This window comes from Cydia strobilella, chromosome 24 (assembly GCF_947568885.1).
Source record: "Cydia strobilella chromosome 24, ilCydStro3.1, whole genome shotgun sequence".
NCBI classification, from domain to species: Eukaryota; Metazoa; Arthropoda; class Insecta; order Lepidoptera; family Tortricidae; genus Cydia; species Cydia strobilella.
Genome location: NC_086064.1, coordinates 6,051,242 through 6,074,371, shown reverse-complemented (window position 1 = coordinate 6,074,371; position 23,130 = coordinate 6,051,242). Strand labels below are relative to the sequence as shown.

The 23,130-nt window shown below is 38.0% G+C and overlaps 1 protein-coding gene across 1 annotated transcript; it reads right to left on the bottom strand.

Annotated features, from left to right (window-relative positions):
* Nucleotides 1–1,153: 1,153 nt before the first annotated feature.
* Nucleotides 1,154–22,554, bottom strand: LOC134751980 (zinc finger protein 678-like). Its single transcript, XM_063687506.1, has 6 exons — nt 22,318–22,554; nt 19,554–19,695; nt 16,617–16,679; nt 16,002–16,061; nt 4,352–5,077; nt 1,154–3,703 (listed from the first exon to the last, which is right to left on the bottom strand). Exons 1-6 carry the CDS (start codon nt 22,477–22,479, stop codon nt 2,595–2,597), a joined length of 2,262 nt encoding a protein of 753 aa, XP_063543576.1. The 5' UTR covers nt 22,480–22,554; the 3' UTR covers nt 1,154–2,594.
* Between the last annotated feature and the right edge of the window lie 576 nt (nt 22,555–23,130).

The window sequence follows — 23,130 nt, the reverse complement described above, 5'->3', positions numbered from 1 at the left end:
CTGAGAGGAACAGGCGGAAACTCAGAGCGCAGGAGACGCTCAGCCTTCGATCAGTAGTAAGAGCCCCACGCGGAGTGCGGAACGAGACACTACAGGGATCTCAAGATACCGAAACTGGACGAATTCATTGGTCACCTCGCACGTAGGATGTTCGAGCGTGCCGATTCGTCCCATCACCCACTGCTGCAGAGAATAGCCCCTCTTCACACCCGCCCCCCCGATGCCCGCCGGACACGAGCCCAACCACGCGAGCTCGTGCCACCACAAGACCCCTAATCTCCACAAAGCCGCAGATTGGCCAACATGTCCGCAAAGCCATGATGGCCATCAAAAAGCCAAATAAAAGAAGAAAAAAGAAAGGCCAGCAATTTAAACGCTGGCCCAAAAAGACCGGGCTGTAGTGACAGCCCGCGACTGAAGTCGCCAAAATGGGCCTAGCCCAGAAATGGCCTCCTCACACCCCTAATGGGGAGTGTAAGACGACAAGAGTAGCGGTGCGCCGGCCGTAGGAAACCATTATAAAGGCATGTATAAAGGCAAAATTGTTCTCCACGCCATTGTATTAGTTTTAAGAACTAGCTTTAAAAACTATTTTTAAGAATATATGTGCTATACCCTGTCAGGGTCCATGTGAAACTTTATCACCTGTAACAACATATGTACCATGGTTTGCAATAAACATTTATGAACATTTATGAACATTACGAATCGAGCAGCCGAGCAAGCAACACCTCTCCAAACAAGAAAAAGAAGACCTCTCCGACCTCGACCCTCCTGCATCTGATTGAAGAAGAGCTCCAGTTGTTTTACTCCATACTTGCCGCCTATGCCACACCCTATACAGTCCACACCCCTACGATAGATCTCAAGATAAAAGATTAGGGCCTAACATTCACACTATCGAAGGAACTAAAATACCAAAACTTAGTCACTATCTCCACGGCACTCCATTTTCGTTTCCAATAGTTTCGTTTTACAACACTGAGAGCACTAACGGCCTTTACAACAACCTGGCGGGCGCATGCGCGAAGACGGGCGCATGCGCGGAGGGCGTTCCCTTTGAGGGAGGAGCACAACAAACAAGATGGCGGCGGACACGTCTACACTGCGCGGCGGTCGGAACAATAATCGAATACTAGCTCGGAATCGCAAGGCATTGTAAGCTCGCTGAGTATATCTAACCCACAGACTTGACGTGTACAGTGATGTACAGTAAGCTTTGAAGAGTGTGATTTTGACTTCATCTGTACACCGAGCAAATCTGCGGGCTAGCATGTTCGCTCTAACTGACAATGCCCTGCGCTCCCTCTCCATATCTAAATCGCCCTTCAGGTCATCGGTCAGCAAATGTCCCAGGTATCTGAAATGTGTCACTCTTTCGAGTGGAAGACTTTTAAGGGTGATAGGTGGTACAAAGAAAGGACATTTACTTCCCGCCTTAAAGACCATGATCTTTGTTTTACTTACAATATAAGTCAAACCATGCGCTGTTGCGTACGCCTCACGCCTCACACACCTCGATCAGCTGACGCAATGCACTGACTGAGGGGGCCAGCACCACCATGTCATCTGCGTAACTCAGGTTATTGACGCAAACACCGTCCACAAAACAACCGACATGAGTGCTACTGAGCTCCTCAATCAGTGCATTCATGTATAAACTGAAGAGCTAAGGCGAGCTCAACCCCCCTTGCCTTACCCCGCAGTCCAGCCCACATGGGTCCGACTCACTCGATTTTCCTGGTGTAAGTACCAATACTTAAATAACGAAATTAACTCCGGTGGTAGCCCTATTCCTTCCAGTTTACGCCAAAGTATATTATATGAAATCGTGTCGAATGCTTTGGAAAGATCCATAAAACAAGCATAAATTGGCGTATCCCGGTCGGTGTAATACCTGACAGTGTGCTTCAAACTAAGAATAGCAGCTTCCGTAGATAGCCCCGGTACGAAACTGAACTGAGCATCGTTTAGCTTCACATACCTTTTTAAATGCGAGTTGAGCACACTGTCAAGTACCTTTGCTATTATCGTGGCCAAGGAGATAGGTCTGTAGTTAGACTTATCCGATACATCTCCCGACTTGGACTTGATAATAGGCACCACCAAAGTTTTGATCATGTCCGAGGGCAAGTAACGCAGTTGCTCGATGGAGAGGCCATCATGGCCTGGTGACTTGCCTTTTGGCGAGAATCAAGGTTGTTGCTTTCCGATGTCCTCCTTATCGAGCAACCTGCAGAGGGGTCCTAAGGAAGACTTAACTTAACTTTTTGAGGTGCCTATAAGTTTCTGAACCTATTGCAAATAAACCTAAACTTAATTAAACCTAGTTTTCCATTGTTTCAATAACGTACTAAAAAATCATGGAGAATGGAAAATATTTAGACCTGAAAAACATTTTCTTTTTTTGTATGGACGAGTGAGTACTTAGTATTCTTCCCTCTTAATATTAATGATGATGAAGTGAATGTGGATTGTGGAACAACTTTGTCACCTGAATATAAAATACTCTGTATACCTGCGTTCCTGTCGGTGGCATGAATATATTTAAAAAATTGAGTTATTATATTTAACACTTTTACGAAACAACAAGGTTATGGTATCCTGGATTTATGTGTTTCAATATGTTTGACTAAACTTATTTCATCGAAGAAAATTGTTTCACAAATTTCGCATTCGTGTGATTGTTCATTGGTATGAATCTTTTTATGTCTTTCTAACTCAGATTCTAATGTAAACTTGTTCTTACATTCTTCACAAGTATACGGCTTCTCTCCGATGTGATTCATTTTATGTGTATCTGAAATATATTTTTGACTTAGATGCTGGTTTAGTTCATTACAGCTGGATAGTTGTCCTTCGACGTGTCTTTCATAAGCAACAAAGTCATCTTTGAATTGTATGTTGTCTATTATATTGCCGTGTTTAATTTTTACATGATCATTTAAACTACTTTTTTGTGTAAATGCCACGTTACATTCTTCACATCTATATGTTTTTTCTGCGGTGTGAAGTCTTTCATGATTTACTAAATATAGTTTTTTTGTGAATCCCATGTCACATTCTTTACACTTGTATGGTTTCACTTCATGCGTTTTTTCATGTCTAATTAAAGTTGCTTTTTGTGTGAATTCTTTGTTACATTGTCTGACTTTACTATGGATTCGTTCATGTTGATCTAATTGATATTTAAGTGCAAACTGCTTGTTGCACACCTTACATCCAAATAATCTCCGCCGAGTATGTGTCATTATATAATGTCTATCTAAATGATCTTTACGTTTATACGCCTTGGTACACTCTTGACACGCGTATAGTTTTTCTGGAGCGTGAACTACTCTTATATGTCTACCTAAGTAACATTTATGTCTGAATTGCTTATTACAGTGGTCACAGATATATATCCCTTCATGACGAATTCTCCAGTGCATTTGTAAATTCGCTCGACGAGCGTGATTATTTTTTATATGTTCATTAAATCTAGATTTATCTGCATATTTCGTGTTGCATTCTATACATTCATATGGTTTCGCTCCACTGTGAATTCTATTATGTCTAATTAAACTCTCTTTTCGTCCGAATTGCCTGTTACATTCTTTACATATGTATGGTTTCTCTCCAGTGTGGATTTTTCTATGTATATACAAATAGGTTTTTGCTGCAAATCGCTTATTGCATTCTCCACAAACGTACGGTCTCTCTGCTGAGTGCAATCTTAAATGCTTATGCAGCAATACGCTATTTAGAAATGCTATATTACAAACTCCGCATGTATGTTCTCCACTATGGATTCTTTCATGGCTAACTAAAGTACTTTTATGTGTGAATTCTTTGTTACATTCTTTACATTTGTATGGTTTCATTCCACTATGGATTCTTTCATGGATAACTAAAGAATATTTATATTTGAATTCTTTGTTACATTCTTTACATTTGTATGGTTTCATTCCACTATGGACTCTTTCATGGTTAACTAAATATTGTTTATGTGTGAATTCTTTGTTACATTCTTTACATTTGTATGATTTCATACCACTATGGATACTTTCATGGATAACTAAAGAATATTTATATGTGAATTTTTTGTTACATTCTTTACATTTGTATGGTTTCATTCCACTATGGATTCTTTCATGGATAACTAAAGAATATTTTGTTGTGAATTCTTTGCTACATTCTTTACATTTGTATGGTTTAACGTCACTATGGACTCTTTTGTGGATCTCTAAATGATCTTTTCTTGAAAATTGCTTGTTACATTCTGTACATTTGTATGGTTTCATTCCAGTATGGGTTCTTTCATGGCTAACTACGTGATTTTTTTGTGTGAATTCTTTGTTATATTCTTTACATGAGTGAAATCTTAAATGCTTATTCAGTAATAAGATATTTAGGAATGCTTCATTACAAACTCCGCATGTATGTTCCGGGTGTGTATGTGTTCTGATATGTCGGATTAAAGTAAGTTTTGACGTAAATTGCTGACTGCACATGTCGCAACAGTAATTCTTCTTATTCGTTTGTGGTGCGATATGTTCCTGTTTGTGTGTGATTAAACTAGAGTTGTGTGGGATGTTTGTGGGGCGAGTGTCGTGTGTATGTGAGTGGGGTGTTTGTGCTTGTTCCTCGGCGGGTGTGTGAGCGGGCGCGTCCTGCACACTGCTGGCGGGGCTCGGCTCGCGGTGTGACGTCACGGGACAAGGCTGGCTCGGCTCGCAGTGTGACGGTACGGGACACGGCTGGCTCGGCTCGCGTTGTGACGGTACGGGACACGGCTGGCTCGGCTCGCGGTGTGTCGTCACGGGACATTGCTGGCTCGGCTCGCGGTGTGACGTCACGGGACGCGGCTGGCTCGGCTCGCGGTGTGACGTCACGGGACGCGGCTGGCTCGGCTCGCGGTGTGACGTCACGGGACACGGCTGGCTCGGCTCGGGGTGTGACGTCACGGGACACGGCTGGCTCGCGCGCAGGGAGTCGCGGAGGCGCTCGAGCCTCACGGAGCACGCCAGCGCGAGCTGCTGCCGACAGCGCAGGGACAGAGGCGACGTTCTCACTCCGTACTTGCTGGCTGAACACACTGAAACAAAAAAATCACCTGAAACATCACATTAGCAGGCCTATGGAACTCTCCGCGCGAGCTCCGAATTATACCTACGAATCGCCTCCCGTTCACGGTAGATAAGCTAGCCAGTTGGTTGCCACACGCGCTCACGGACGCACGTCACCGCGCGCCGCACTAGCAATTTTTACGATAGTTACAAGCTACGTGGGTACTTACTATTGAATTTATTTAATTAAACATGTAGTGTATATTATTATTACGACAAATTTATAGTTATCTACCTTTATTCATGGGTTCTCTATTATTTTTCTTTATTGTGTAACATTAATCTCTATCTGGTTTAAAATTACACGAAGTTTTAAAACTAATTATTGCTGGGTTCATTGCGCGGTTAATAAAACAGCAAACAACCCTGCGGTTACTGCAGGGACATATGACCTTTTAAAATGAGTATTTCGCAAACTCTAACGCATAAACGGAATATTATAATTATTGGAACTTAAAATGCTTATATGTAGCTATTTTACGATATGCTGTTACCTATACTGTACCTTATTAGTTTAAATGTTAGTTTGATTAATTGCATTAAAGAGGACCGGTATTCACACGAATTAAAATTTATACTTGTACCTAAGTAGTTAGGTATCTTCTATAAAATCTATAATCGCAATACCTACTGTCGCAAAAGACACATTCAAATTACCTGAAACCTACACTAAAACCAGCCACAGTCAAATTTTATACAGATCATGAGATCACTTAGAGGAGGAAAAAAAATCATAGGTAGGTACATTATATAAAAGTAAAACAGTTGTAAATGAATGATTAAAATACATAATTTTAAATTTAGATTCAATTTTATTTCACTCAGCTGTTAGAAATGATAAAATACCTACTGGTATTTATCATTTCTAAGCGTCGGCAACCCTAGCGTTGTGCCGGTGCGCGCGGTGCGGGGAGCGGCGCGCTGAAGGTCACTCCATTGTATTTTTGTGTAGGTATCAAAACGGTAGGCATTTGCGTTTTCTTTGAGATAAGTATCTGTTCGTAAGAACTATTATATAATCTATGACATTAGGGGGACGTCTCTCCCTAAATTAACCTTTAGTTGTTAAGGGAAAGAATTGTGCACTTCATATATATCTCATTCTACACTCATGTAACATGTTCCAGAGCGAGTATTTTTCGCGCGGGATGCGCACGAACCATAACGTAACGTTTGATTTTACTCTCCATACATTTTTCGTACCCATGGCTAGTATGAAAATCGATTCTTAAGGAGTAAACTCCAAATAAAATTAAATTAAATGTCTTTATTTTCAGGCAATATGGCCCAATAGATACATACATACCGTACAAACTAACATACATACAGTAATGAAAATCTAAAAATCATTTTGGCGACGCATTTTTCTGTTGCGTCACCCACCGAACTGCCGAAATATCACACCCTTCGGCCAGAAGTCCGCGCTCGCGATGATTGGTGGTGGCCAAAAATTACCAAAATCATGTGATGGTCGAGCGCGTTAGATATTGGTAATGTCTACGAGTATGTTTCTGATAATGATGATGATGATCCTTCCGGCCGATTTCGACCATGGCGACCACTTCGACTCCTAGTAACTAGGTGCTAACTGTTACAGTTAGCACGGCGCTCGTGCGCCCGAATATGGCTGATGTAGCCGATCTTCGAGGCGAACCCCCGTGCACATTGAGAGCACGTGAGAACACCAGCCACATAATGGTAATGAATGGAAGCAGGCTGGCGTGCTTTCAGCTCGTCGCGTTTAGCATCGAGATCAACTATGCGTTGCTCCTCGAAATCGCGGACTTTGTCCAGCACCAGCCTGCGCCACTCAGGACGCTGTGCTGCCAAACCTTCCCACTGAGAGGGCTCGATGTTGCATCTTTTCATGCTTCGTTTCTGAACATCTTTGTATCGGAGGAGTTGTCCGCCAGGTTTCCGCTTACCCTCCTCTAGTTCAGAAAAAAAGATGCGCTTCGCCACTCTCTCCTCCGCCATACGTGATACGTGACCGCACCACCGAAGCTGTCGACGCATCAGGTAAGCCTCTATTCCACCGACCTTGGCTCGTCGCAGAACTTCGGTATTTCGCACTCGGTCAGACCATCTGATGTTCATGATCTTACGTAAGATACTAAGTTCTGATAATAAGGGTATATCGAAGATAGATATAACTCCGTAATAGGCGGAGCCGGGCGGGCCGTTTGCTTGATTGCCACCGACGTGGTATAAAAAAATAAAATAGATGGATACAGTCTAAGGAAAAAACGTGCCTCGAAAATCAAGAAAATTTGATTCTCGAACAGATGGCGCAACTACATTTGGCCTACTCTCGAATAGATGGCGTTGACAGTTACGTTTGTTATTTTACAATTTTAACGCATATCAGTGAAAGAACATGGGTCAAAATCATAATTAATGCAAATAAAAAAAAACATTTATCCATACCTATGTAATAGCTATTTTTAATACAGTTGCTCAAAAAATGCTACTTTTCGTGGCTGTTTAGCGTGCGGAAAGTTGGTTTTCGCAAACTAGTGCTTTTTACTTTTCCAATTTTTTTTAATTTTTACTTGTTCCAATTCATGACTACTTATTGATGAGTGTTAATATTAGTTTCCTTTAAACGTCGTAATCAACATAAAAACCTACTGTTAATGTAAGAATACGAAAAATATGCATATTTCATATTTTATTACTTACCTCTTTATCATTATACGTATTATAACACGTTTATTTTTTAATGTTGAAAAACCGTTCTTAATAAGTTGTCTGAATGGAACGGAACGCCTGTCAAAGAGGCGTATTTTCTTACTGCAAGAATGTTTTAAGTTTCCAAAGGCAACATTCGATATTGTTTTTATAAATATACGATTCACAAATAATCATAAATAACGATATTTAGGTAATAATAGTACAATGTTTTAATATTTACAATTGTTTCTGTCTTATAGAACATGCATTTGAAAAAAAAACTTTAATTGAAGTGGGTTCAATAATAATAACAAAATCTATTCTAGTCGAATAAAAGCTAGAAAAACACTTCTTCATAATGTCAATGTCAATGATGTCACAGAATTAATAATATAAAAGTTTCGAATTCCGTTCCTTACTTGTTGCTTTTCTTATTTTTTCGCAACTGTATTAAAAAACGTCGTTCGATACACGTGCGGAAATGTACTATTATGCAACAAGTGCGGAAATCATCTTTACGCACGTGTATCATACAATGTTTTACTATGCATTGTGCGAGTAAATAAAAAAACATCATGGCAAATAAGTTTAATTATTAAAAGGAGTGTTTTAAATCGACACGAGTTGCGAATTACTCTCTGAGACATGGCTCAAGCCTGGAGCTCTTCTTAGAGTTACGGGATATTCATGTCTCAGAGAGGACCGTCCTGGCGGATGGGGCGGAGTAGCTCTACTCGTCAGGAATTCCATATCATTTTCACCTTTTCATCTTTCATCCCATAGCGATGATTTTTCAATTGTTGCTGCTATTGTAAATAACATCTGTATCATTTCTGTATATATTCCTCATCCATCGTCATCCATTTTTGTTGAGCTTGAACAAATAATTTCTTCTCTTCCTAGGCCCGTTTTAATTTTAGGAGATTTTAATTCACATCACCAGGTTTGGGGTAGTTCATCGTCTAATTATAATGGAGATCGCCTCATACATATCTTAGATGAACACAATCTTTGTATTTTAAACAATGACTCTCCAACTCGCCGAACAGCTCCAACAGAGTCAATTAGCGCTATTGATTTATCAATTTCGTCAGTCGATCTTGCGTCATCTCTCACTTGGCATACTCTGGAGTCAACATATGGGAGTGATCACTACCCTATCATTATTACATTTCCATCTTCTATTCCGCCATCTCCAAAACCTAGCCCTAGGCTTAAGTATAATTTAAGTAATGTTGATTGGAAACTTTTCAAAGCCCGTGTAGAGGAGAAATTGTTATGTTTACAAGCCATAGATTATAGTAATGTAGTTACTTGCTCTGTTGCTTTAGCCGAGACAATGACTGAAGCAGCTGATGAAATTTTCCTGATAAAAAACAGTGCATCGGGTAAAATACCTTCTCCGCCTTGGTGGGATGATAATTGCTCTCAAGCAATCAGAAACCGCAAGGAGGCTGCTGTTTGCTAAAATCTCTTTGCCAAAACCTGCAACTAGTATGTTAATTCGAATGAGATTGGGTCACGTTTGTACACCGGAACACCTGAAACGACTAAATCGCGTGGCCAGTTCTGCATGTACATGTGGAGCTGATCCCGCTGATCTTAATCATATATTCTTTGCATGTAACCTATATGACCGTTCTATATTATTAAGACAGCTTTCAGATTTGAAAGTTCCGTTTCCCACATCTATTATTACAACACTCCTGTATATTATTGATTCTTCTCCATATATATTTAAATCATTATATTTATTTATCTCACGTCATAACATTAAACTTTAACTTACTATAATTTACCTTTTCCTGATCCTTTTCCAAAATTCCGAATTACCCGTTATCCCTTATTGTATGTAATCCTTTAATTCCGTTTCCCCGTTTTACTCGTTTGGCTGAATGCGCCAGGAGCGCGATGCCATAAAAAAAAAACAAAAGCTGTCACTCGGACGCCACGTCACCGAAGTGTCAAAAGTGAAATTGAACTTTATGCACATGCACGTAGGTTTATGTTGCTCTGTGATTTGTGACGGATTAATCCGTCTTTGGCGTCGGACCTGCGGTGCTGATATATCCGTCATTGACGTCCAAAAAGTTAAACCTAGAATATATTATGCTGAAGCGATCGACAACAAAACCAAAGTGATTTTTTAAGATTGGAATCAATCCATCAATCCATTTTTATTTAGTCATCATAGGTGCAATTACATTAGTACAGGTGATAGGGATGTTTTACATGAAGCTGCTATGTACCTTTCCGGCGTACGATACTTAAAATATAGCTAACTAATACAATTATTAACAATTAGAATATAAGTTACAAGCTGAAAATATATAAAATAAAAATGACAACCAACCTTGAACATAATTTATACCCAAACTAGTTATAAGAAAACGTTTCCTCCCGAAATGGAAATGGTATGAATAAAGTGCCTATCGTCAATAGCTATTCTTCCCTCTCAACATCCTCTTTGAATATCTGACGCGCTCGAATATATTTTTTCTTAGTTTTCTACCCTTCCGTAAGTTCCGTATGACCACTCCGACCATGTAAACCGGCAGATTAATATACCCATAGAGTAACTTATACTAGAGCGGTACTGTCATAGTAAATTTTGTAACCCCAGTAAATTCACTGCCATCTGTCGACACACTTTAAAACTAAAAATTAAGATTTATAAAAATACGATAGAATGTATTTAAATATAGATAAATGATTTTTTTTATTTGCATTATTTAATTTTTATGATTTTGACCCATGTTCTTTCACTGATATGCGTTAAAATTGTTAAATAACAAACGAAACCGTCAACGCCATCTATACGACTGTAGGTCAAAACTAGTAGCGCCCTCTGAACGAGAATCAAATTTTCTTGATTTTCGAGGCACGTTTTTTCCTTAGACTGTATCCATCTATTACGGAGTTATATCTATCTTTGATATACCCAAAGAGGTTATAATAGGATAGAGCGGTACTGTCATAGTAAATTTTGTAGTCACAGTCAATTCACTGCCATCTATCGACACACGATTAAAACTAAAAATGTACTATTATGCAACAAGTGCGGAAATCATCTTTACGCACGTGTATCATACAATGTTTTACTATGCATTGTGCGAGTAAATAAAAAAACATATCATGGCAAATAAGTTTAATTATTAAAAGGAGTGTTTTAAATCGACACGAGTTGCGAATTACCTATTCGCACGTGTATCGTACAACGTTTTACAGTACATATGGCCCTTTAAACTTTCGACATATGCACGAAAAGAGCTCTTTTCCGCACTCGTGCGAGAAAGTAGCACCATATGTACTGTAAAAAAAATTGAAAACAAAAAGCACTAGTGCGGAAAAGTAGTAGTTTCCGTACGATATAGCTCCGTAGGAAACGCACTTTTCGAGCACATGCATTGTAAATACATTTTATGGTATTTTTATACATCTTCATTTTTAGTTTTAATCGTGTGTCGATAGATGGCAGTGAATTGACTGTGACTACAAAATTTACTATGACAGTACCGCTCTATCCTATTATAACCTCTTTGGGTATATTAATCTGCCAGTTTACATGGTCGGAGTGGTCATACGGAACTTACGGAAGGGTAGAAAACTAAGAAAAAATATATTCGAGCGCGTCAGATATTCAAAGAGGATGTTGAGAGGGAAGAATAGCTATTGACGATAGGCACTTTATTCATACCATTTCCATTTCGGGAGGAAACGTTTTCTTATAACTAGTTTGGGTATAAATTATGTTCAAGGTTGGTTGTCATTTTTATTTTATATATTTTCAGCTTGTAACTTATATTCTAATTGTTAATAATTGTATTAGTTAGCTATATTTTAAGTATCGTACGCCGGAAAGGTACATAGCAGCTTCATGTAAAACATCCCTATCACCTGTACTAATGTAATTGCACCTATGATGACTAAATAAAAATGGATTGATGGATTGATTCCAATCTTAAAAAATCACTTTGGTTTTGTTGTCGATCGCTTCAGCATAATATATTCTAGGTTTAACTTTTTGGACGTCAATGACGGATATATCAGCACCGCAGGTCCAACGCCAAAGACGGATTAATCCGTCACAAATCACAGAGCAACATAAACCTACGTGCATGTGCATAAAGTTCAATTTCACTTTTGACACTTCGGTGACGTGGCGTCCGAGTGACAGCTTTTGTTTTTTTTTTTTTTATGGCATCGCGCTCCTGGCGCATTCAGCCAAACGAGTAAAACGGGGAAACGGAATTAAAGGATTACATACAATAAGGGATAACGGGTAATTCGGAATTTTGGAAAAGGATCAGGAAAAGGTAAATTATAGTAAGTTAAAGTTTAATGTTATGACGTGAGATAAATAAATATAATGATTTAAATATATATGGAGAAGAATCAATAATATACAGGAGTGTTGTAATAGATGTGGGAAACGGAACTTTTAAATCTGAAAGCTGTCTTAATAATATAGAACGGTCATATAGGTTACATGCAAAGAATATATGATTAAGAGCAGCGGGATCAGCTCCACATGTACATGCAGAACTGGCCACGCGATTTAGTCGTTTCAGGTGTTCCGGTGTACAAACGTGACCCAATCTCATTCGAATTAACATACTAGTTGCAGGTTTTGGCAAAGAGATTTTAGCAAACAGCAGCCTCCTTGCGGTTTCTGATTGCTTGAGAGCAATCATCATCCCACCAAGGCGGAGAAGGTATTTTACCCGATGCACTGTTTTTTATCAGGAAAATTTCATCAGCTGCTTCAGTCATTGTCTCGGCTAAAGCAACAGAGCAAGTAACTACATTACTATAATCTATGGCTTGTAAACATAACAATTTCTCCTCTACACGGGCTTTGAAAAGTTTCCAATCAACATTACTTAAATTATACTTAAGCCTAGGGCTAGGTTTTGGAGATGGCGGAATAGAAGATGGAAATGTAATAATGATAGGGTAGTGATCACTCCCATATGTTGACTCCAGAGTATGCCAAGTGAGAGATGACGCAAGATCGACTGACGAAATTGATAAATCAATAGCGCTAATTGACTCTGTTGGAGCTGTTCGGCGAGTTGGAGAGTCATTGTTTAAAATACAAAGATTGTGTTCATCTAAGATATGTATGAGGCGATCTCCATTATAATTAGACGATGAACTACCCCAAACCTGGTGATGTGAATTAAAATCTCCTAAAATTAAAACGGGCCTAGGAAGAGAAGAAATTATTTGTTCAAGCTCAACAAAAATGGATGACGATGGATGAGGAATATATACAGAAATGATACAGATGTTATTTACAATAGCAGCAACAATTGAAAAATCATCGCTATGGGATGAAAGATGAAAAGGTGAAAATGATATGGAATTCCTGACGAGTAGAGCTACTCCGCCCCATCCGCCAGGACGGTCCTCTCTGAGACATGAATATCCCGTAACTCTAAGAAGAGCTCCAGGCTTGAGCCATGTCTCAGAGAGGGCAAAAACAAAGGGTTGAAATTTGTTTAATAAATGAATTAGATCTTGTTTTTTATTAATTATACTTCTGCAGTTCCACTGCTCAATTTTGGCCATTATTTTTAATAGTTGAAACAAGTTCTTCAAGCATGGGGGCAACGTAGGACGGTATTCTTACATTAGACTGAGATAAATGATTAATTAATGCTTGTATTTCCTCAGCTACTGATACATTATCTTTAAGAGACTCTTGCTGTAGTGCACAGCCGTTTTGAGGAGATGGAATGATATAATCTTTAATTAAAGCATTGTGAGCAGCTACATCGTACCCTGTTGTGTGTTTTCTAACTGTACGTGGTTTCAAAAAAACTGTCTTTTTATAACTATGCGACTGCGTGGTTGTACCCGGGGCTGGATTATGGACACTACGGTGTAAATTTGGCTGAAACTGACTGTGGCGGTGATTGTGTCAGAAGGACATCGGCAAATGATTTTAAAACAGCTGGATGTAATTTAACAGCTTCACCATACGAAATACAATTATTAGCCATAGTTATTTTAATATCCTTCTGTCTCTTGTGCTCTGGGCAAGCCCTTTTTGTGGCGAAATGAAAACCATTGCATAAGCAGCAAATGGCATCTTCCTCCTCCACAGAACAGGTATGACCGGCATGTAATTGACCACACTTAAAGCACTTGGGTCTTGATCTACAATTAGTCTTTGTATGTCCAAATTTAGTGCAGTTGAAACACTGAATTGTGGGAAAAATATACAGTTCAACAGGCAGTGCGTTGTAGCAAGAGAATACCCGCTTTGGTAAAACTTGGCCATCAAAAGTAAGGACAACTGTTTCAGAGGGTTGCCATGAAACGGAACCATTAACTGTAACTCTATGGTTCAAACGCCTAACTTTAAGTACTTTTCCACACCCAGTGGGCACGGAAATGTTCGACACTATTTCCTCCTCCGACCATTGTGATGGAATACCACGGACTAGGCCCATGCGCGTAACTGAAAATGATGGTATGTACGCTGTTAAATTTTCTTTGTCAAGTTGAGGATTGGTCACAAACAAATTAGCATCGATATGATTTGCAAAAGCCATAGAAATTCTAGTCCTGCCAATACGTTTCACACTCCCATTTATAATATTTTTGAAGGCGTTTTTTACTAATAACCTACCAAAAGACACCGGGTGCAGGGACGAGTTAGGATCTGTAATATGTTTTAATTGAACGTGCACCGTAAACGGTGCAACATCAGATGTTGAAAATAAATTTCTGCCTACTTTTGTTGTTTGATTATCAGAAACTACTTTATTTGTGTCCGCATTTGTATTAGAATGAGCTTGGGTCTTTTGTACAATTTCACACTCACAAACATATTCTCCACCAGCATTTCGCTTTCTCTTTTTGTTACAATCTTTACACCTCTTATTTTTATATACTTTTCTTTTCCAATCGTTTTTATTGTTTACAGATGTATCTGTGTCCATGCTGGATTCGATTTCAACATTAATAGCCACCTGGAGGTTTTCCCCTCCAGGGTCGGGAGGATCATCCTCCCCCATTGTAAAGAATTACAAAAGACTTACCTAATATGAATGAATGTTACAATATATACAAGAAACAACAATATTTACATGTAATACTATCTAAAATATATACAAATTACCAATTCAATGATCTTAAGCTTATTTTAAATTTAATTAAATGTACGAGAAACCAAAACACAACCGCCACGTTTCACGTTTCCCGCGATTTTTTCAGCTTTTGTGTTTGTCACAGCGTCGAAAAGGTAAAGGTAGACGTCCAGAGTGCCGCATCGCACGCTTAGTATTCTTTGTATAGAAAGTCACACAAGTGCGTCCACTGTCCACTGATCCGTTGCGTGCAATGCGTCCGATGCGTGCGATGCGGCCTTGTGGACTACCTTTATAGATTTCGCTTTAAAAAAATTGTGTTGCAAATTTTGAAACAAGGAAAACCTATTAAACCTAGTTTTTCATTGTGTCAATAACATACTAAAAAATCATGTAGAATGGAAAATGTTTAGAGGTAGAAAAACGTTTTTAGGGTTCAGTACCCAAAGTGTAAAAACGGGACCCTATTACTAAGACTCCGCTGTCTGTCCGTCTGTCACCAAGCTGTATCTCACGAACCGTGATAGCTAGACAGTTGAAATTTTCACAGATGATGTATTTCTGTTGCCACTATAACAACAAATACTAAAAACAGAATAAAATAAATATTTAAGTGGGGCTCCTATACAACAAATGCGATTTTTTGTCGTTTTTTGCGTAATGGTACGGAACCCTTCGTGCGCGAGTCCAACTCGCACCTGTTTCTTTTTGTATGGACGAGTACGAGCTATATTTCCCCTTTTAAGTGGACCCTACAAATGCTTCCATTCAAAAAAATTACGATTCGGAAGCAAGCGTGAATTTTTGAACATGCAAATAAAAACCGCCATTATGAAATACTCAAGCGTTACATTATTAATTATTATAAAAAAGGTTCAGATTGATATCCCAATCGTTTTATAACTAAATCTGACGATAATATGGAACAGTATCTTTATTCTGAAAGTTTGTATTTTTTTTAGCTAATCATTTCCAAAATTCTTGTCGAATGCTTTTTTTAATTTAAATACTGTTTTGTGTAAATCTGCTTTACGTTAATCGGACGCGCTCGAGTAACTACAAAAATCCCCTATTGGGCTCCCCTACCATGATCATAATAAAATTGGAAGTGTGTACTTACGTAACAAATGTTCGTCTCGCGGCCCTTCACACGGCGGGACCGGGGACTCCTCGTCTGAAGCTGAACACGTAATAATAGAGTGTAAATTTATCCTTAGACCGTCAAAGACGGTGTGTTATATACACCGTGTTTTGTTAGGGTTCCGTACCCAAAGGGTAAAAACGGGACCCTATTACTAAGACACCTCTGTCCGTCTGTCTGTCACCAGACTGTATCTTATGAACCGTGATAGCTAGACAGTGGAAATTTTCATAGATGACGTATTTCTGTTGCCGCTATAACAACAAATTCTAAAAACAGAATAAAATAAATATTTAAAATAAAATAAAATAAATAAAGTTTAATTTCAGGCAAAACCTACTACAGTAAATAGTACACCCATATCAGACTAAATACATATAAACACTTAAAACTAAAATAAAAGTAAAAACAAGTAAAATAGTTTAAGTGAGGCTCCCATACAACAAACGTGATTTTTTTGCCGTTATTTGCGTAATGGCACGGAACTCTTCATGCGCGAGTCCGACTCGCACTTGGCCGGTTTTTTTAATTTCCGTTAATCTACTAAGTAGTTTCTTTTAATACCAAATTCTAAATACCGCTTCAGATACTTACATAAAGAAGGCTCGCAGCACGAGCTATCTTCAGGTGGCTGGTCTAGGTCCCAGCACTCCTCGTCTAAAATATAACACATAGGAAGGTTTTAAACAAATATGTAATATAAACATCAACAACCGGCCAATAATATATTACCTTTGAGTGTTTTTGTATGAGCTTGTATAGAGAAAATATGGGTACCTAATGATTCTCCGAATAATTTCTAGCAGATTATCGATTCGCAGACAACGATTCGCCGAACATCGGTTCGCAGAGTGATTTATTTGCAGATGTAACTTTTGGTCGACTAACGTTACGCACTCTTGGTTCGCATACAGTTCAGTTCGCTTCTGTGTAAATTAGCAGAACTATTATTGGACGATTTTCATTTGGCAGAGTAATCTTTTCGTTTAAGCAATGTTTAGTCGAATAACGTTTCACATTTTATACATCGTTATTTTCGAAATGAAAACTTCTTACAAAAAAACCGTCTTCAAAAAGGATGAAATAAAATATAATCCTTTTTTAAGTATATGCGTTAAGTATATGTATAAAAAGTAAGTTACGAAGACGTTAGCGAATATGTTGTGCCAAACTCGTGGTAAGGCTACAGTTGCACTACATCAAATTGGTGGTTTTCGGGAGGAAATGCTTTAGTTACTTTAGAAAACAACGAAATCACTATACAGGTGCCTTTAAAATTTGAAAGTTCCCTCAATTCCTCAAGGTTCCCATCATCAGATCAGAACCAGATTAATATGGCACCACCTTGAAGGTACCTCCTTTTAAACAGAACAAACAAAAAAAACAAATCGAACCACGGTTCTCGGAGTAATCGGTGAACATCAAAAATAGATATAACTCCGTAATAGATGGATACAGTCTAAGGAAAAAACGTGCCTCGAAAATCAAGAAAATTTGATTCTCGTTCAGAGGGCGCTACTAGTTTTGGCCTACAGTCGTATAGATGGCGTTGACGGTTTCGTTTGTTATTTAACAATTTTAACGCATATCAGTAAAAGAACATGCGTCAAAATCATCAAAATGATTAATGCAAAAAAAAAACATTTATCTATATTTAAATACATTTTATCGTATTTTTACAAATCTTCAACTTTAGTTTTAAAGTGTGTCGATAGATGGCAGTGAATTTACTGGGGTTACAAAATTGACTATGACAGTACCGCTCTAGTATAAGTTACTCTATGGTGAACATATAGCCTGACCAGTAATATATGATCATTGTCAAGAGGGCGTTGTTCATTCTCATGTATAGGGTGACAGTTCAGTATAGTATGAAAAAATTAGTTCCAGTGAAATTCCGCAACATGGCGCGTGATCGTATATTCCTGGTCAGGCTTTACTTAAAAACCAGACAAGTGCCCACCGAGGGTTCCGTACTTTTTAGTATTTCTTGTTATAGCGGCAACAGAAATACATCATCTGTGAAAATTTCAACTGTCTAGCTATCACGGTTGATAAGATACAGCCCGGTGACAGACAGACAGACAGACGGACAGAGGAGTCTTAGTAATAGGGTCCCGTTTTTACCCTTTGGGTACGGAACCCTAAAAAATAACATAGCCACAACCGAATTTTTAACCTAACTATGAACAAAAGCATAGTGTAGGTATAGGTTACACTAAAACCTATACAATATAGGTTTTAATTTTATAGTAACTTCTGTTAGTGAACATAAGTAGACAATTAAATGTATCAAAACCATTTTTATCAGACTCAAACTAAAAGTTATTGTATAGGTTAGTCATGTCCTAGTCTAGCCATAAATAAGAGAGAAGTTCTGCTAGTCAATATTAATGCCAAATGAATATTCGACATATTGTGTTTCGACGTTTCGACCAATGGTTTCTCGGGTAATTATGACAGTTTCCAAATGATTATTCTATTTACGAATAGTAAATATGCGTATCAATTGCTCTGCTTATTTACTACTCTTGCAAACGACTATAATGCGTAATGAGATTCTGCCAATCGTTACTCGGCCAAAAAACCCGTCGGCGAACCGTTGTCCGCGAAACAAAACTCGGCGAATTTTTTTTCGGCATATCAATAGGGCACCAGAAAATATACCTTAGTTTGTAGATTGCATATTTTCCTAGACATTTTATACAAAATTATGATGAATATTGCAATGAAGTACTGTGAATTACAATAGGATACCCAGCATATTATGACTAAAAAACCTCTAGTAAAAAAATGAAGTTAACAATACATTAAAAAAAAAACCTCTGTGAAAAAACCATTACATGAGACCAATTTTTCTCATCACCCGTACATAGGAATACCACTAGACTACTTAAAGCAGTGAGTTGGAAGTCACTCACAAATATAAAAAAATGTTATACCGTAAAAAACATGGAGGTGATATATTATTGGCCGGTACTACATGGTGGTACTTGCCCAAATATTCGTGTTGAACCTCTTTCTTTGACATGGGAAAGTAATGTAACCATACACCATGACATCTGACAAAGTGAGTTAGTTTTTTTTTTTTTACTAGCCTATTATGGTCTCTCTCCTTTTTTTTCACGACTCCCGAATCTCCCGATATAGTGCCTCCTAAACTACGACATGCTTTGCAGGATACTTTCAGCTTCTTTTTGATCAATATCATGTAGCCATTTCCTCAGCCTAGTTTTTGCGTTTCAAACACTTATTTCATTCATTTCGCACTTTTTTACGGCCGCATTGTATGGCTGGGCTGTGCAAAGTCGGCGAAACGGTGTGCGTACACACAGTACGCACTTTAGCTACTGGGTTTTTAAAGGTTCCTGCATTCAACATGTTGTTGTATACTCCTCGGACACTAGGACTTGTTTATGTACTTTACAAATGGTTTCCAAGATGTAAAGCTTATAAGGTCCACCAATGTACATTGTACAGTTACAAGTATTGCTGTTTGTACACCAAGCATGATATAAAAACTTAATTTACCTTTGATATTCAGTCCACTCTCCAACCTCTCCTGCAGCTCGGCCTGGCAGTGCTGCACCTGCATCTTGAAGTGGCATGCCTCCCGCAGGCGCTCCAGACACACCTCGCAGATACCACTCTTGCCATTGTTACTTGGTGCCAGCTGCAACACATAGTTATATCAGCATTTCCCAAACTATGGCACAGAATAAGTAATAGTATTATCATACAGAACGGCCACGCACCGCCCTACAGTCCCTTGAAGCTGTAAAAAAATCAGAAATATACACAAGTATAAAACAACAAAGAAATATCCAAAATAAACAATAATATCCAAAATAATGTAGCCTATATATATCTTGATCCACAAATTATAAATGTATAATAGACCTAGCGCTTTCATTATGAAAGTAATTAAGTTTAGTTTTGTATAATTATGTTTAAGCTAGTTATAAGAAAAATTGCTACACCCCACCGGGGTCCATGTGAAACTTTACATAATTTGTAACATCTATGTACATACCATGGTTTGCAATAAAGATTTACTTTACTTACTTACTTACTTAAACAATAATAATAATTAATAAATCAGACTTCTAGGTTAACGTAAAAAAAGGTTACGGCCGTTTTTGCCGCAAAAACCTTAAATTTCGACACTGAAAGGAATCTAAATGTATAGGGTTTAGGGTACTTTACTTCCCATTGACCTAGAACTAAGAAATTTGGCAAGTAATATTGAATTAAATTGAATATCGTCTTACACTACAAATACAGCGAAAAATCAGAAAACTATAAATTTGTAAAATGTAAAATCTAATTATTCTAAATTTAACCTGCATACATATGTATATATATATCTGAGGGCACGGCCGTGCCCCCGCCAAGACGAGACAAAGGGCAAAAGGCAGTGCATATCTTTTCCCGGCACGTTTCGCCGTATTTTCGATATATATATATATATCTGTAAAAATAATATCCCGCGCACATATCAATGTGTTTCAGTAAGGGGGCGGACTGAAAATCAGCGCTGTGTGGTCACTTCCTGGTGAAGTGGCTGGCGCAGCATATGCTGAGCCCGCTCCTTTTGTTGCGCATGCCAATTTTTTATGTTATTCGTTTCCTGTAATTTCTCTTGTGTTTTCTTATTCTTATTCTTATAAAAAGTAAAAAAACAAAAAATAGTTAAATTTGTACGGAACCCTTGATGGGCGAGTCCACTTGTCCGGTTTTGTTATATGGATTGGAGCCCAGTCAACTTTGGTAACCACTGAGTTATATCATTCACTGACTACTCCATGGTATACAATACACACAAGACTCATGCATGCACATGTAACACCCCTAGAGTAGCAGCTAATGGACGGCCACAGCTTAGGATGTATTATGGTGAGTTAACGGACTGATTACAGGCTTAGCTGTGTCAAGCTGATTTGTACTATGTTAAGTAAGTAAAAATTTTATATCTACTTAAAATATTTTATTCCTATATCTCATTCACCTTCTACTAAAAATCAACATGCAATTTTTTTTAGAGACTGGCTGAGATAAGTAGTAAATCTAGATTTTCTTAAATTCAAAATTCTTTATTTGCATAAAATATGGTACAACAAGGTGATATTGGAAAGATTTTCCCGTACAGTGACATATTTTGGTGGTTAAGCATGCAAATGTTGTCTTAAAGCTATACATAGGTGGTCTTAATCTATTACATTGTTTACTTAAAACTATAAAAAGACTATATACTTAGACACATAGAATGTGTGTGAAAACAATGAAAATACTTATTTACAATTACAATCTTAGTTCAGGTATCAACATTGTAAGGTGTCCGATTTTTTTAATAAGTGACGGCGAAAATCTATGTGATAGCAAAAATCAAAGGCGGACCATTACAACCATTGACGTATATCTGTGAACGGGCATTAAGGGCACTAAGAATGGTGCTAGTTCAGCGGTGTGTCTCACGAATTCGAGCCAATTGTTCTGTCTAACGCGCGCAGCGCGTGCTAGTTGCGACCAATCGCGCGCGTGATGCGAACTCATCAACCAATCGCATTGTAGTGATGGCACACCTCTGTATTGGCCCCATTCTTATTGCCCATGATTGCCCATAAGGCCTATCCTTAGATATAATATGTCAATGATTACAACAGATTTTTGTTATTATGAGATGAAGGTCCTTCATTGAAGCAGAGACACAATCTGGTAATTTCTACAAAAGAGGAACAAGTGAACTAACAATATGAACAAACCTAAAACTGTAAGTAATTTTAGCTTAGAACTTGATATTTAGATAATTTATAAGTTTTTGGAATAAGTTATCAACTGAATCTTGTTTATTGAAGTGTTTTTTTCACAACAATATTATGATAAATAAGTCTTGATAATTTTTTAGAGGTTATTTTAGTTTTTCGTAAATTGAACCTAAATAAGAAATAACAATAGTACACAAGTAGCAGCAAGAGTCTGTACTCTGAAATATATTGATTACAACACATTTCAGAGGCAGAGGCAACATAGGGCTTCGCAAAGTACCATATTAAGATATTACCCCGACAACATAATTAATCAAACTTAAACTATCGTGAGACATATTTGAAAATATTAAGATCAGTACGGTTTTTACTCACTATTATTTTTAGTCGCTTTTGGCGACATGTTTCGGATTCTTTGGGAAGGGAATCCTTCCTCAGGCACGAGCGTCTAAAAATAATAGTGAGTAAAAACCGTACTTATATATATATATATTTAACATAATTAATATTGTGTATCATTAGGTACTTACTTTGATTACAAAGCATTCTTCTATCATAATCGAATATATTTCCGTTATGCCGAGGCGAGTGAACGGTGTCCTCAAATCTTTCGCCGAAGGCCGCTGCAGGCAGCAGTGGCACTGGTTTATAGATTCCATCGCATCAGTTGCGTCAGTACGTTCTTCAACCATTTTATATTGAAATACGAGTAAAGCAGCTGTTCTTAACTCAATTAAGACGACGCCAGACAACGCGCAATTTTCACGTGTTTGCGGTATTTGTATGCGCAGTCAACAATGACAACCAATTACCAAAGAGTATATAACCACTACGTTTTAAGAGACGGGACTTGCTTACTGGCCAATGGAATCAATTTACTATATATCTAGTGCATAGACCTAGCATTACATAGATGCGGCTTACCGCGTGCGCCCGTAAGGGATAGACATAGATGACGTCATAAACGTGGGGATACCATATTGGTAAAAATTACCCCAATATTTGATATCACGTTGGGGCGATTACCCTGGAGGCAAAGTTTGACGGTATTAAAAATTCTTGAATAAAATGTCAATGGGCCGTTCTTTTTAGGCGTATGAACAATGAAATACCTCCTATAATTCGCGCAGGTGGTACAAAACTTAACATGTTTAGTAAATAAAACGTAAAATAAAATGTATTATGAGTTTTAATTTTATGAAATCACAAATCATAATCACATTATTCACACCAATTAATGTACACCACATTTAATCTTCACAACATTTGTTTATTTTATTTTTTGGAATTAGAAATACGAAAAAACTTCGAGGTCAAAATTACCCATAAAATTATGATATTTT